We start from the raw sequence: 16,382 nt of genomic DNA, 5'->3' as shown, positions 1-16,382 counted from the left end.
GAGCCACCATGCCTGGATATTGCTAGCTCTTTTAAGAATGGTTTTCATTAATCATTTGGTGCATTTGATTAATTCAGAATTAATTATAGATCATATGGAACAATGACCCTTTCTAATAAATCATAATATGGAAATCCATGTATTAATGTTCAAGATCTTTTATGTATTAGTGTATCTTTCAATATATGATTAACATGTCTAACACACTTTTTGGAGCTTTATAGGCATATTTTTCCATGTAAAGTTATAGAAGGAACCAAAAGGAACACATTGTTCTAAATACTTCTACTGTTTTGTTTCATAATAGTGCTGAGTTGGTCTTTAGTCTATCCTCATAGCTTTGCAGTACATTTTTTACTTAGTTCTTTTGTTTATCTCACTTACATATTAGAATTTTTGTTTTATTAAATTTATGCTACAAAATTTTTCCCATACTACAAAATATTATAGGGATTTTCTTACTTTAAGATGAGGTTTTTTTTCAGATTTTGTTTCTCATCTATTTTTGTAGGATATGCTGTTTTCATTTTGCTGATGCTTAAAGAGGGTACCTCTGTTTAGTTCTCGGCTTGATCAGATGATTTATCTGTGGATTTCCCTTAAGTCCCTTTCTCACCAAACTTGACACCTGTTTTATTCCCTTCCCAAGGATACCTTGAGATTTTTGTTTCCTATATCAGGAATTAGTCTGTGGTGTCATTCCATGGGTCCTTAAATGGTCACTATGCTTCATCAACTGCTGTCCTGCTGCAGTGGGGAAACAATTCTCTCAAAAGTGTCCATTTTCTTTTGTGATCTGAGAGGTGCATAGTTGCATAAGTATACTGGAAGATTCTACTTTGAATGCTTCCTAAGGTTTACATTCAGCTTTTTACTATTTTGTTTCTTTACATGGGTATCACTTTGCTACTGCAGGTAGAACTTGTAGGAGGTGAATCAAATAATTTTTCTTGGTATTTTTGTTATTGAAAAAATTTCAAAACTTCATTTCAGAACTTGAAATGGAAAAATTTCTACTATAGGTACATAGGTATCTTTAACTTGAAGTTCATGCTATTTGGTTGTGGTTCTAGAGGGGGATAACCGTTAAGGAATCACACCAAACTAGTCTCCAAATGGACTCTAGTTCTTAAGAAGTGTGTGTATACATATATACATATGTGTGTATATATATAAATGTATACACACACACACATACATACATACACCATAGAAACATTTTTGGAAAGATATAAAATGCTATATTGTACTCTTTGGAGAGAAAAACAATAGAAATCAAACTGAATCAAATAAACAAAGCCCCCACTGATGGATAATTTATACAGATGCAAGGGCAAGTTTCAAGTAATTTTTGAAAAAAAATACTAATTGGAATATGTAAGTTCTATTATGCTTATTCATTACTACAGTTACTAGGTATATATGGTATTAATGTAGTGGCATATCTTAATAAGAATGGCTTTTCTTCTTTTAGTAAATATCTCCTTTTCCAATGTTGCATGTCCACAGTTACTCATGCTAGAAATTTTGTTGTCATCTTAAATTTATCTTAGTCATTATAAAGTTAGTCAACAAGGCACACTGATTGTTTTCCTCATTTGTTCATTTTTATCATGGTTTTTACAATGAAATGTAATTCCATAAACAAGGCTGAAATTTATACTAAATGTATTGGCATCTCAAATGTCACAAAGAGACCACCTTTGCATTTTTGTCATGGTGCCTCTTCTGTAAATATCCTAGTGATGCTTGATTTACTTGTGCAATATTTTTACACGCTGCCATTCAGTCTCAAGAAGCTTTGTGCTTTGATCTTACCATGCTCAAGCCAGGAAACATTGTAAGGAACAAACCAAGTTCAAAAAAAATCTTTTTTGCACTGGCATGAAAAGTCTGTGCTGCTTCAAAGTCAATTTTACTATTCCAATTAAATGCAGTACGAAACAATGTAACATTATATAATCTTTCATTATATGAATAGGTGATCTTTTTTCCAACTAATAATTCTCCCATCAAGGATACTTTACTCATATATGTATGTTTTTTCATATTGTTTCAATAGTAAGTAAGCAGAGAGGACTTATCTCAACTTCCATCTAAGAAGGAAGGCTGTATTAAAGAACTCCTAGACCATTTGTTTCTAGTTCAAAGTCATTCTTCCACCAAACACTGACTATTCAACAGAGAGGAGGGAAGTAAAATACCTTGGTGGCATAGATTTCATATTGCTCTCAGGCTCTTCAAATACATTAGGGCTTGCATCAGGAGTTACAGATATGTATGGGGCAGGTACAGATGTTGAACGTAGATATCTCATTTCATCCTGGAATAGGTTGTCATCTTGGTAGCCCACAAAATTTTCATGATGATGCCTGCATTAAATTAAACCCAAGAACTTAAAGAGTATGATGGTAATATAGATCCTCTCATTTTAAAATACCTTTGCTAAAAAGCAAAGCTGCATTTGGAGTCAAGAAGTCAAGGTGAGGTATTAAAATCACGTATGTAAGTGGAACTAGACATCTCAGGACTTTACACACACATATTCCTGCTGCCACAAACATTTTAAATTCAAAACAGAATTCATTTTCTTTTCTTTCAAGAACATTTTCATCTTCTAGTGTTACATGCTATCCACATGCGTAGGCTTGAATATTCCAGAGTAACGAGTGACTTAAGCTTATCACTCCAGGTTTCCATTCGAAACCATTTCCGCTTCACATTCCCTATCATAACAGCTATGGTTCAGACTCATAATTGTTTCATGGACTGCTGAAATATATGCAGTCACGTTTTTTTTTGTGGGGTTGGAGATGGGGCAGGAATATATATATCTGAATCAAATTTGAAAAAAATTTACAAACATATTAATGGATTAGATGCTTTCTATTCCATAGAGAGTTAAAATTATAAAATCTAACTGTTATCACTTATATGATTGTCTGATTTGTTCTTTTTCAAACTAGAACAAAAAAGTCCATTGAGTATTCTAACTGAAGCTAAAGATGGATTTGGCATAGCTGATGATTTCCACCACATTTCCATTTTCCTGTTTAACTATCCTATGGCAAACATTTTTAAGTATACACAACCATTTTTTAGAACCATATAATTCTACTACTTAAAGAAGTTAGTTAGCACTTCTACATATTAAACAGAACAATTAATTAGCAAACCATGACAACAGGCAATTATCTACAGAAGTTCATTTACTGAGTAAATGAATTCAGAATGTGAAATATTGTTTTGGCACATTGAGTATTTAAGCATGATTTGCAAACATATAGTCCAAAAATACAGGCATAAAGACTTTCTCCCCCAGTACTAAGGTTTGAACTCAGAGTCTGAATGCTGTTCCAAAGCTTTTGTGCTCAAGGTTGGTACTCTATCACTTCAGTCATAGTTCCACTTCAAGCTTTTTGGTGGTTTATTGGAATGAGATTCTCATGTCTTTCCTGTCCACACTGGCTTTGAACGATAATCCTCAGATTTCAAATTGCTAAGTAGATAGAATCATAGCCATTTAACCACTGGTGCCTAGCTGGGTAATTTTCTTTTCTTTTCTTTTCTTTTGCCAGTCCGGGGCTTGAACTCAGGGCCTGAGCACTGCCTTGGGCTTTCTCAAGGCTAGAGCTCTACCACTTGAGCCACAGCTGTGTATGGGGTACTCAAGAATTGAACTCAGGGCTTCGTGCATGCTAGGCATGCACTCTACCACTAGGCCAACTCCCAGCCCAGTAATTTTCTTTTTAAAGGAAGACTATAACAGGAAACATTATTACTTTTTCATTTTAGTATTTTCATTATTAACAAGCTGAAGTCACCTCATCAGAGAACAAAAACAATAGAGCTCTAGTATTCCATTCTAAAACATATATATTTTTTTACAGGAAATGACCACATCCATAAAATGTACATCTTAGTAGTTATGTATGTGTTAAGCAGGATAAGTCAGAAAATAACGTTTCTTTAGTACATAACATATCAAATGAAGTGTAGGTAGCCAGAAGAAATACTGACCTATTTTATAAAATTAACCAGTAAGAGCTATTAACACCAAAAGTGATTAAAAACTAAAAGGACACAGTGTTATTACCTAGCTAATGTCTGCAGGTAGAGACAAGGCATTTTCACGGGAAGATCTTCGGAAATGCCCTCTTTCACACTGGGCAGCTGAGACTGGAATGGCTTTGTAGGGTGGTAGCACAGAATGCTTGGTTCTGCTGCACTGCTCAGGGACAGCAGAAAGAGGGCATTGGCTTTGATCACCTGGTGAGCTTCCATGGTGGGCAAGGCTCGTGGGGTCTTCACTTGCATTGGCTTTCTCCGAGACTGTTTCACCTGGCAATGAAAGAACTGAAATGACCTTCTCCTACTTAATAAAAAAAATGATTCTTTAAGCTACGTATTAACACAAATTATTGAACATTCTCTAACTACTTTAAACTGGTAAGAAGTGATATTATACTTGATACCTGATTTTGGTCAGAAGATCAAAAAGTGATATCCAGAACTATTTAAAAACAATAACAGTGATTACTAAAATAGTGTTTACTCCATGTTTCACCTGAACTCATTGAAACTATTTTGTAAAGTACAAAAACTGTCGTAGTTATTGTTTTGTTATCAGTTATGGGGGGCTTGAACTCTGGACCTGAATGCCGTTCCTGAGTTCTTTAGCTCAAGGCTACTACCCTACCCTTGAGCCACAGCACCACTTCCAGTTTTCTGGTGGTTAATTGGAGGTAAGAGTCTCACAATGTCAGTGCACAGGCTGGATTTGAACTGCAATCCTCAGATCTCAGCCTCCTAAGTAGCTAGGGTTATAGGCATGAGCCACCACTCTGGCTTAAAAACTGTGTTTCTTTTCTTTCCTTGAGGAAACTTAAAACCCTACTACTTAAATCTAAATGTAATCACAAATACTATAGTAACAAAAGGGGGGGATTTCTGGAAAAGTCTGGTGCAGTGTCTCACTAGTGGGAATGATCTTCAGTTTCCATGACTCCTACATATAATTAGGTGTTACAGAAAAGGAGACAGTAAAGAATAGAGAAACAACAGTCAAAAAGGAAGAGTAAAGAGAGCCAGGAGTGTGACCTAGTAGAAGAGTGCTTGCCTTGCAAGTACGAACCCCTGAGTTCAATTCTTCAGTATCACATACACAGAAAAGGTGGGGAATGGTGCTGTGGCTCAAGTGGTAGAGTGCTAGCCTAGAGAAAGCCCAAGGACAGTATCCTGGCCCTGAATTCAAGCCTCCTGACTGAGTTCAAGCCTGGCCCTGAGTTCTAGCTGCAGTCTCAGGACTTGCAAAAAAAAAAAAGAGAGAGAAGAGTAAAAATAAAGGTGAAGAGTAGAATTTATGTGTGTGTATATAGATAGATAGATAATGTGTAGATAACAAATAGTAATGAGCAACTTAAAAATTCAAAACTAATATGTGTCATTAAGTCATATGTAATAATTGTTTTGTGCTATCTTAACATAATTTACTGTTTAATTAAAATTAGTTGACTAGTACAAATACAAATTTGAATATTATTTTTAATATAAAAGCAAATTTTAGTTTTCACTACTTGAAGTCAACTGACTTAATAAATAATATGATTGTAAAGGGATTCTTACAAAGTATGTCCATTTCATTAGCATTGGATCTCACAGTAGAATAAAAATACCTTCTCCCTTGCAGCAGCTTGTTTTTCACGGAGGTACTTTTCTCTGCAGCGATCACAGACCAGGTACCAAGTGCTTCCTCCTATGCCACCATCACCACAGTTACCAGCCCATCCTCCACAAAAATGTCCAATGCTATTGTAACCTTGGCCACCAGCATAACGGCCACAACCTTGAAATGATAATTAAAAATATGCATTTAATATATTTTGTGTATTTTGACAGATTTGCCTTCTTAAAGCCAGCAAAATACTGAAACAAGAATTTCATTTTCTTTTTTCAGGTGATTATCAGAAAAACAGCATGCATGTCTGAAAAAAAACCTTATTAAATGATATGTAAAATATCAAAGATGTTTTATTTCTAATAAGCAGATTAAGAAATGTATATAGTATGACGCTAAATGAAAGGACCTCTAGGATATAGAAACAAAAGCCATATAATGGGTGATTGTTGTCCTTAATGTACTCTGTTATCTCTCATCTCTTTTGCTGTCCCTTGGTTATCTCATATTGCTACAGTATCTCACTTTGTTATCTGATATATAGGATATATTTGTATTTGGTTATTTGAAATTGGATAGGGAAGGGGGGAAAACAAGATGAGGGGTGGGGGTGGGGGGAGGGAAATGGGGACCAAGACATGAGAAAGGGTATCAAAGTATGTGAATTAATGCACCTTCTATCTGGCGAATATAATGTAACCTTCTATTAATTACAATTAAAAAAATGAAAAAAAGAATAAAAAAAGTCCATTACACAGTCAAAAAAAGAGAAAAGTATAAGATGTGAATATTTTTAGAATTACTTAAGAATGTAAAAAAAACAGACAAGAGGAAATCTTAAGAATGATAAATTTTCAGTTATGTTTATATTTACAGGATATGTGGGGAGTAAAATATAGAAAGAGAAAAATTTAACCATATGTGTTTTAGATGAATTGTGAAATATTTTGTTATAGAAATACTTATAGTTATTCAAAATAGCTTTCTAACAAAGTATCAGGTTTTATTTTCCTCTGGAAAATCCCTATAAAAAGAAAGCACAATTTATTCAACTTGCAGCGTCAAACAGTAAAACTAAAACTGAAGAAGATCTAACATGGGATCTGTTGTTTGGTCAGGTCATTCCATCCATTGTACAAAACCTTGAAAGCATTCTCATGGGTACCAAATGAAACATTAAAAAAATGAGAAATGGGTGGGTGCAAAAAAAAAAAAAAAGAGAAATATTTCTGGGCTGGCTGCTCAAGTGGTAGAGCATTTGCCTAATGATATGATTTATACTGTAAAACAATATACTTTTACTATATTAAACTAGCACTACATTGCCTATTAGAATTTATCAGTTTTTCACAAAATCAATTACTCTGATAATATACTTTAAAGATATGATATAAATTATGGGCAATAGTTTTCGATTACTTTGACCTAACTCACAGAAATAATATAGTTCATTAAAAATAAAGTTTTGTCTGTCTACTGTCTATCAACATGACTTACCTGGATGAGCTTGTCTCATGTGGTAGGTCACTGGGTAAGGATGTGATTCACCACACAACTCGCAGATGGTATCTTTTTCTGGTCCTCCTACTGCCAGCTGAGCCATCTCACCGAACAAATTGCCTCTAGGCCTAACTTCTGTCTTTTCTTTTTTCTTTTTTTCCTTTTTGGCTTTTTTGTTCTCTTTTTCACACTCCTTCTTTTTAAGGACTGCACAGGAACCAGGACTTGGAAAAATCATATTCTGAGAAGCAGCTTTGATAGTAGCCAAAGAAATATCTTCCCAAAAAGCCACTAAGTGTTGTAATGTTAAGGGCAGAGGAGACTTAGATTTCGCTGGGTGATGCATGGACATCTCAAAACTGGTTTCAGATTTTCCGTCCTCGCACTTTTCATGCAGGGGTGGTTCCTTAAGCATAGACAACACCTTATTTTTGTTGATGCTTCCCATCTTAGATATATCAGGTCCATGAGGTGCAATATTAAACATATTCAGAGCAGAGGATATTTCCAATGAGTGTCTATTTTTCAGCTTGATTTCCTTTTCCTCTGTGGGCTGTTGACTATTCAAACTACTCCTTATAGGAGCATGTTCTTTGGAAAGTTCAGGATTAAATTTTAGGAAAGAAGAACAAGCCATTGCATCATGTACTATGCCTTCATGCCAGAGGAAAGAGGCAAAGACCGCTCTGGCACATTCTGCTACTGATGGAGACATGGCTTGCTTGGCTGGCTCTAAAGGTTTGGATCCATCTCCTTTAAAAAGAAAACTAGATTTTTCTTTCTTGGGCCTGGTGTGCCTATTAGCACATTTTCGACTTATTTTGGGGGATGCTCTCATTTCCTGTTCATCTTTCAATGGAGCCTTTCCTATGCTGAAATGAACCTTATTTGAACTTTCATCCACACTCTTAAATTCGCTACTTTCATCACAGGTACTATCTGTTAGGCTATTTGTTTTTAAAGTGCTTGAAGTACAAACTTCAACTACCTCACTATGAAGGTTCTCCTGTACCACGTGGGGAGAAGGAGCTCTGTTTTCAGATCCAGGAGACTCTTTAGAATCCTTTGGTATTGATTTTGGTTTTGGTGATGTGGATCGCCCCCTTAAGGGTTCTGTGAGGGGCATCTTCTTCTTGCGGAGGGTATCTGGATCAAGTGTATAAGAATCTGATTTGGAACGTTCCCGAGGAGGCTCAAGTTTTGTCTTAACAGGAGTAGTGCTTTTTTGAGGTAGATTTTTGTCTTGTGGTGATGAGGAGCGTGGAGAACTAGCACCAGAAGGGCTAGATCTGTTGGCTGACAGAGTCTTTGGCTTAGGAGATGATGACCGAGAACCTGGTCCTGGGGATTCAGCTCTGAAGCCAGAAGACATCCTCCCATCAGACTTCAATGTCTGCAAGGTGTTATGGTTGGGAGATAATGATCTGCTATGGGAATCTGACCTCAGCTTTGCAGCATCAGATTTTAACATGAGGGACTCACTAGCAGATAAACCTTCTGTTCCTCTTGGCTTCTTCTGATCAGTAGTAGTCCTACTCATGCGTCCATCAGGTTTAAGTGATCTGCTATGTTTAGATGACAGTTCAGATTTTCCTGGTGTAGAAACGGGTCTAGAAGATGTTGGCACATTTCCTCGGTCACCTGTGTGTTCCATTTCATAGTGAAACTTGTTAATAAATAGCAACTGAAAATTTAGTCAGTGAACATTAAAACTTACAAAAAAGTAAAACTACAACGTTTCTATTGCTTATCATATATAAAAATCCCTTAAGAATCAAGGAACCAAAAGAAGAAATAGTTCCCATACTATTTATATTACATCATTATATGACTACTACTATTAGAGTTCCATAGAAGGCAAAAGAGTGAATACATAGCACTTATGAACTACTATGGAATATGAACTTAAGCCCTAGAACATATAATCAGGGTTTATATTCAATGAGGGACTAAAAAGAGGGAGACAAAAAAGAATTATTGGTTTTAAAATGAGAAATTACAAAAACATGTAATATTTTCACCTGAAAAAAGCACAGAAAATTTCCCATAGAATGAAATCTAAGGCAAAGGCAAAGGCTTAGAATATTATTGGATTAGAGAACTGAATTTATACATTTATTGTTTCCAAGTGTACAAATAAATATCATTAGGCTTATGAAAGCTACTCAGGAGACAATATAATGACTGAATTAGATTTATAATCAACATATAAATATTCTAAAATTAATATTTAATTGCATGTAATTCAGGAAGTCTATTGTACATAACCCTGCTGTATTTAAAAACTTGGATATAGAAACAAAAGCCATATAATGAGTGATTGTTGTTCTTAATGTACTGTTATCTCTCATCTCTTTGCTGTCCCTTTGTTGTCTCATATTGTTACAGTATTTCACCTTGTTATCTGATACATTGTATATATGTGTATTTGGTTATTTGAAATCGGATAGGGAAGGGGGGAAAACAAGATGAGGAGTGGAGGTGGGGAAGGGAAAGGGGGACCAAGACATGAGAAAGGGTACCAATGTTTGTGAAGTAATGAATCTTCTATCTGGTGAATATAATGTAACCCTTCTATTAATTACAATAAAATATATGGAAAAAAAAACTTGGGTAAGCTTAAATGAATAGCTCACTGAACTTAAAGTCCCTGTAAAGAACAGTAAGGATCTCAGAATGAATAGTCGAAATATGAATTGTGAGCCAAATCTGGAGAATGACAAAAAAGAAAAAAAGAAAAAAAAGTTCTCCCTTTTCTACAGTCAAGCAATGGATAATTCTATATGAATGCCATTTTGTTTTTGGCATTCCATCAATCACTCAGTGTCCATCTTTCCTGATACTTTATGCTCTCCTCTGAGTAACTAAGAGTCAGGCTATTTACCTAGCCTCCTTAAAAATAAAAACACCAGCTCTTACTACAATGTTGTCAGCAAAAAGGCAAACTGAAATTGTTAAAAAAAACTGAAACGCATAAACCTTGTTAGATTATGTATACTTTGGGAAGAGGATTCCTAGGCAGAAAGATAATTTTAACTAGCTATAATTTCACCCCTCTTTGTCTCTCTGTCTCTCTGTGTGTCCTTCTCTCTCTCTGAGAACAAACTTGGATGATGTAGAAAATTAACTGTTTGCTGTGTGAGTTTACACAGGACAGTAGTGCCATAGGACATGTCCTCCTCAGGAAGGTCCTCTTGGACAGATTGTCTGTTACTCTTTAATGATGTAACAATGTTAAGAAAGGGTCTTGGAATACAGTGGGTGCTCAACAAATAGTTTTTCCTTGTACTATTCTACAGTATTTGGATTCTTTTCTTATGGCTCCCAAGATGTCAAGACAAAGGTGCAGTAATTGTTGGGAAAATGTTGATGCAAACTGAATAATTCTGCAATGAAATAATGGGTATGGCAAATACTGGGTCTGGGAAAATGGCCATGTAGAGTGGACTGATGAAACTGAATATTTGCTTCATTTGTTACATACGACTTTTTAACAAAACGGTCTGATTCTTTGGATGAATAAAGCTATTCTAAATATAATCTATTGTATTGAGAACTTTAATACTCCACCATAAAATTTAGCATATATGTTTCTTTACTTTTTGTTCTGGAGTCTGGATCCAGGGTATTGGGTATGCCAGACAAGTGTTGACTATTTTATATTTCCACCCTAGAAGTGCTTTGTATAAATTTGAGATTGGACTACAGTTAGGGAAGAATAGGTCAAAAATAATGAAAAAAAGAAATTCCAAATATTGAACTCATTTTGGGAGAATACAGATAAATAGACGTGGTCTTTGTAAATTAAGTACAGAACTTTCAAATTATTCAAAAATAGTTTTAGCAGTTGCTGATTTTATAGAGTAAATATTACAAACAAATTGCATTTGGTAACTGTATGTGGTGGTCTAAGACACTAATTTTGAACGTGTGATGATTAGAGTATTAATTGTTGTTATTAATCTAAGAGCTGGAATTTTTTTTTTTTTGCCAGTCCTGGGAAACTCAAGGCCTGGGTACTGTCGTTGGACAATTTTGCTCTAGGCTAGCACTCTGCCATTTGAGCCACAGCTCCACTTCTGGCCTTTTCTGAATATGTGATAACGAGGCAAGCCTTCCCAAGCTGGAAAATTTTTATCACTTTTTTTCACCAAATTTATTGAGAAGTGGTACCATAAATACTTATCAATCAGGACATAATTGATGCTTTTTAAAAAAATATTTGGTATACCTGTCTCATATATATTCTAAGCCTGCAAACCTGTTGCATGGAATGGTGAACACATACTGACATATTTAATCCAATAACCATGAATTCTTAGTGTAATAGAAGTATCTCATAAGTATGTCCTGTGGTTGGTTGGATGAGATCTTCAAATATTAGGAATTTTGCTTGCTATATATGAGCAAAAGAGGATTAGAAAGCACAGGCATGTATATGCCTTATTTATATCCATATAACACAGGTGAAAATTTTCCTAATATCTGGAACTGATGACACCTAAATATCTTACTTACTTGAGGTACATAAACAATGGGAGAAAAGCTTTCCACAATCACTTTTCAAGCCAGTTACTAGTGGCTCATGCCTGTAATCCTAGCTACTCAGGAGGCTGAGATCTGAGGATCACAGTTTGAAGCCAGCCTGAGTAGGAAAGTCCATAAATATGTTGTTTTTAAAGTGAGGTAAATCCACTTATTTTCTTTCAAAAGTGTTTATCTTCTTTCAAAAGTGTTCACAGCTTATTTGCAAAAACTGCTAAAATTTAACATGTTGTATTTGCCCTTGAATATCAAAGTATAAACAAATACTTTGCTGAAAAAAAACCTTTTCAAGTCACATTTAATATTTCATATTCATCACCTAGTTTGATGACTATATTTATAATATATACTTTTTTTTTCCAGTCGTGGAGATTGAACTCAGGGTCTGGGTACTGCCCTTGGACATATTTTGCTCAAGATTAGTGCTCTGCCACTTGAGCTATAGCACCACTTCCAGCTTTTTCTATGTATGTGGTACCGTGGATCGAACCCAGGGCTTTGTGCATGCAAGGCAAGCACTCTACCACTGGGCTATGCTCCCAGCCCCATAACATATACTGTTTAAACAATAGGTAAAAAATTCTAACTTCAAAGAAATCCTGAAGAAATAATATAGAACAAGGTAGAAATTCAGTGCACTCAAACAAATTATATGTTATTGAACATATTAAATGCTACGTATTCATCCACTGAAAATTTTTGATTAAATTAAAAATAATCAGTTTATATGATAACATCTAGAATATAATATGGCATGTTAGAACATGCAGTATAAATCTAATATTATATGCCATTATGCTGATAATACTTTCAAATACAAGCCACTATTTAGCAAAAAATTCAATATACTATATAGATCAGTTTAGATAATCTTATATACTGTTTATATACTCACCTTCTAATATATGACTTTTAATTGTCAAAGAAAAATATAAACAATTTTACTATTTTTAAGAAAACATAAATTACTTATGCTTATATAGTATATTAACTTGCACAATTTTTTAAAGTATAGGATGTTTATAGTTTAATAATATATAACTGTGAGACACATTGAAGCAAGTATCTGCAGTACTGTGAAGAACTAAAGGTATATTTTTAATTTTTCTAAAACATTTCTATATTTAAAATATTAAAATTAATTCACTAGGAAAATTCTGTAAGGAAAATCACGATAGATTTCTCAGATAACTAAGATTAAATTAAAAACTGAAGACATAATTATCAAAGTATTTCTCATAAAATCTAAAGTGGCCAGGCACCAGTGGCTCATCCCTATAGTGCTAGCTACTGTAGAGGCTGAGATCTGAAAACTGCTTTGAAGCCACCCCAGGCAGGAAAGCCCATGAGACTCCAATTAACCAGCAAAATCCAGAAGTGGAATTGTGAGCTAAGTGGTAGGGTACTAGCCTTGAGCACAAAAGGCTCAGGGTCAGTGTCCAGGCCAAGTTCAAGCACCAGGACTGATACCAAAAAAAAAATCATTTGTAACACAAATGTTAGAAATGATTTTAAAATTACATATGTTTGTAATTGAATTCTCATGTAAGATCCTATATTCAAATAGATCACCATGTTGCTTATGAATTACATATACACCATCATATTCTGATATGACTGAAGTCCTCAAATTAGATATGTCTTTCTATATGCTTATTTTAGTTGCTAAAATTTCATAAAGGTTTAAAAGTAAGCACAAACAATATTTAACCCATGGATTAAAAACATGCATAGCAGGTGAGATATTCTATACTCTAATATGAATAAGAACATCATAGGACACCTCAACACATAAATAAAATCTTAATTTGAAAAAATGGAATGGGATGAAAATGACTGAGATGAACTATCTCTTCTTTTATTGACACCTCCTTTATTTGTTAAGGATGACCCATCCATGGATGCACGCATACCCACCCTTCAGTTTGTGAGACAGAGATGAGAGAGCAGAGGCAGGCCCAGCTACACCAAAAGTTTTGTAAATGCGCTCACGAGAAGCAAGGTTGCGAGATGGAGAGTCTACAGTGGAAAACATTGGCAAAGAAGCAGCACAGATTCAATGGGAAAAAAAATTTAGCAGTGAACACAAGCAAAAACAAAGCATTTCAAATGGTACGCAACAATAAACTGTGGCTAATAATAGTTTATATTCTGCTAAATTTATATTCTAAAATTTTCAGTAAGTTTACATAAAATTAAAACTGAAAACAAACCTCAAATTAATTTTAGTTCAACTTTCATAAATTTCATTATTTACTTACAAATAGAAATTTATAGGTAAATCATCATTTACCTGTAAGTAATGGTGCAAGAAAAAGAAAGATTACAGTATAGCCTATTGTCATCTGATTTTCTGAATGGACCCATTAATACTTTTATCCCAGAATGAGTGTATGGTGACATTTCTGAGATGTTAAATTTTGTTTATAAAACTTCTCACAACACAAAGAAAGCAAAAAAAGAAAAACCACCTTACAACTCACTAAAAAAGTTACATATATTAATGATTTACCATGCAGAAAAAAGTATTTAAGTAGAAGCACTATGCAAATCTGTCAAAAAAAACCCCAGTGTAATTATCATAGCAATTAAACTAACTGAGTTGAAATAAATTTAAATAATGAGATTACTTTCTTATAGAAACCAACTTAATATACACTTCTCTGGATAGTAAAAGTGTTATTTTTGATTGATTCAATACCATGGAAAATAAAAGATGAATGACTCAGAAATTAAGAAGTCATTTAATATAAGAATATTGTGTATTATGCACTAGATATTGTTCTAGACATGAGATAAAAAGATGAACAAAAACCAAGTTCCTGTTCTTATGCAGGAGATACACATGAATGTGTGACTAATATACAATGAACATGTAAGTATAAGTCAGATGGTAACATTCTATGACTGGATAAGCTATTTAGGGAGTTAGGTCTACAGAAGGCATTTTTCCCCTTTATCCAAAAGAATAAAGAATATGTAAGAACATATAAGAAGACTAGATATGAACAGTCAGTGAGGCAGGCAACACTCACCAGGCAAATGAAAACATTTCAAGAAGAGATCAAAGACAGAGGTCTGTCAAATACTGCTGATGAATCAAGTAAAATGACAATTTAGAATTGACAAGTGAATTTGGTAAGAGGAAAATCACAGGCTGACCAAGGCAGTTTCTGTATATGGGAATGAAAGCACAATTGCAGTGGGTCAAGAGAGAATGGGAGTGGACAGATATATATATATATATATATATATATATATATATATGGCATAAAACAATCCTGACCTAAGTTAAAAACAGCAAATCTGTAAAACTCAATAGGTACAAGGCTCTGCAAAGGAATCTTTTTTATTTATTATTGTTCTTTTCTGTCAACAGAATGCTAAGTATTCTTTCTTCTACCTGAGCTATTCACCTGGATCACCTTTTTTTTTTTTAAATTCTCTCTCATCAAGATGACTTTATTCCATAAAACAGTACATCATTTGCTGGGAAGGTGCACTCTTACCAAGATTCCGATGGTAGTGTGACGGTCACTATTGTTTTGTTCTGTAAACACAAATAGGATTCAATGACAAGGTCATAACTGAATTTGAAGTAATTCAGAGTCTTGTGACCTCAAGATCAGGTTGTGAAACATCAGTGCCCAAAATGCTTGGTAGTGGCTTCTCTAGTTTTTAAAATGTCAAAGTTACCAGGATATGAGCACGGAAGAAGAAAGTCTTCCCTCAATTTGTCTGGGTGTAGTTGCTGGCTCACTTTTATTATCTTACTCATAATTTGCAGCTAATATTGAGAATATCAGGAGGGTAATATATTTCTATTCCTCATTAGATAAACTATGAAGGTGGTAGCTTCTGAAAGAATTCAGAGGATCAGTGTCTGGGAAGTGTCCAGGCATGTTCTAAGTTCTGTCAGCAGAGGGTACATGAGCAAGAATTCTAGAGAATACCATTTTAAGTGTAAGCATACATAAACAGAAAATGGGAGACACTACAAAGACACATGCAAGGTAAAGGATTACTGACATATTATTGGAAAATCCCCTAACAGACTTTTTCAATATGTGACAAAGACTTTTAGACTGTATTCTGGGTATAATTCAGAGTAAATAGGAACAACTATTTTAAAATAAAGTCTATTGCTAAATGACTGGAGAAATTAAATGGACTAGGAACAACCCGTGTTTTACACACTAAACATTTAGCTTGTTTCTATTTAGACATATTCTGATAAAGCTATATTTGCTAACTTAAAGAAATTCTGATTAAAGAAAATGATGTTTAAAATACATTATTATGAATGAAAAGTTAATTACTTCTTTAAATATCATTTGATAGGGATTAAATCCTCACACTTAAAAAGTCTAATTCTATAGTTGAGTTATTTAATTCAGCTCCCATAAAACTAATTCTTTAAGGAATTATATAGTTAATTAAAGAGGATACTAAAACAATGAAAAAAATCAGAATTTTTTCTAAGTTACTTCTTTATTGTCCATTTCTTCCTTGTTTTTTATCTGAATATTAAATTCCTCTGTTCATTTTATTTTCTAGTTTGAAAGACACTGAATTCAAAACTGAGGAAATAGGTGAAGTAGGACTGGACTGGAGAATTATCAAAGGGTTAAATTGATCAAGATGTACTGCACTGTACTCA

The 16,382-nt window shown here is 34.2% G+C and overlaps 1 protein-coding gene and 1 long non-coding RNA gene across 11 annotated transcripts in view; one reads left to right on the top strand and one right to left on the bottom strand.

Annotated features, from left to right (window-relative positions):
• Nucleotides 1-16,382, bottom strand: part of Mycbp2 (MYC binding protein 2) — a 243,921-nt gene that overhangs the window by 46,832 nt on the left and 180,707 nt on the right. For 9 of the 10 annotated variants that reach the window (XM_090342005.1, XM_090341998.1, XM_090341999.1 and 6 more), the window contains 4 exons: nt 7,175-8,818; nt 5,676-5,845; nt 4,097-4,341; nt 2,205-2,372 (listed from right to left, as the gene is read on the bottom strand). In XM_090342005.1, the coding sequence (XP_090198131.1) occupies nt 2,205-2,372; nt 4,097-4,341; nt 5,676-5,845; nt 7,175-8,818 (2,227 nt within the window). Of the gene's footprint in view, nt 1-2,204; nt 2,373-4,096; nt 4,342-5,675; nt 5,846-7,174; nt 8,819-13,639; nt 13,742-16,382 lie in introns of all 10 variants that reach the window. The other variant, XM_090342006.1, reaches the window with a different exon arrangement.
• LOC150056819 (uncharacterized) lies at nt 10,495-16,346 on the top strand. Its single transcript, XR_016537092.1, has 3 exons — nt 10,495-10,580; nt 13,608-13,834; nt 16,280-16,346. It is a non-coding gene; the product is annotated as an uncharacterized LOC150056819 (long non-coding RNA).

This window comes from Megascapheus bottae, chromosome 11 (assembly GCF_031878675.1).
Source record: "Megascapheus bottae isolate mThoBot1 chromosome 11, mThoBot2.hap1, whole genome shotgun sequence".
Classification (NCBI taxonomy): Eukaryota; Metazoa; Chordata; class Mammalia; order Rodentia; family Geomyidae; genus Megascapheus; species Megascapheus bottae.
The sequence above is the reverse complement of the archived record's forward strand: the minus strand, read 5'-3'. Positions and strand labels throughout refer to the sequence as shown.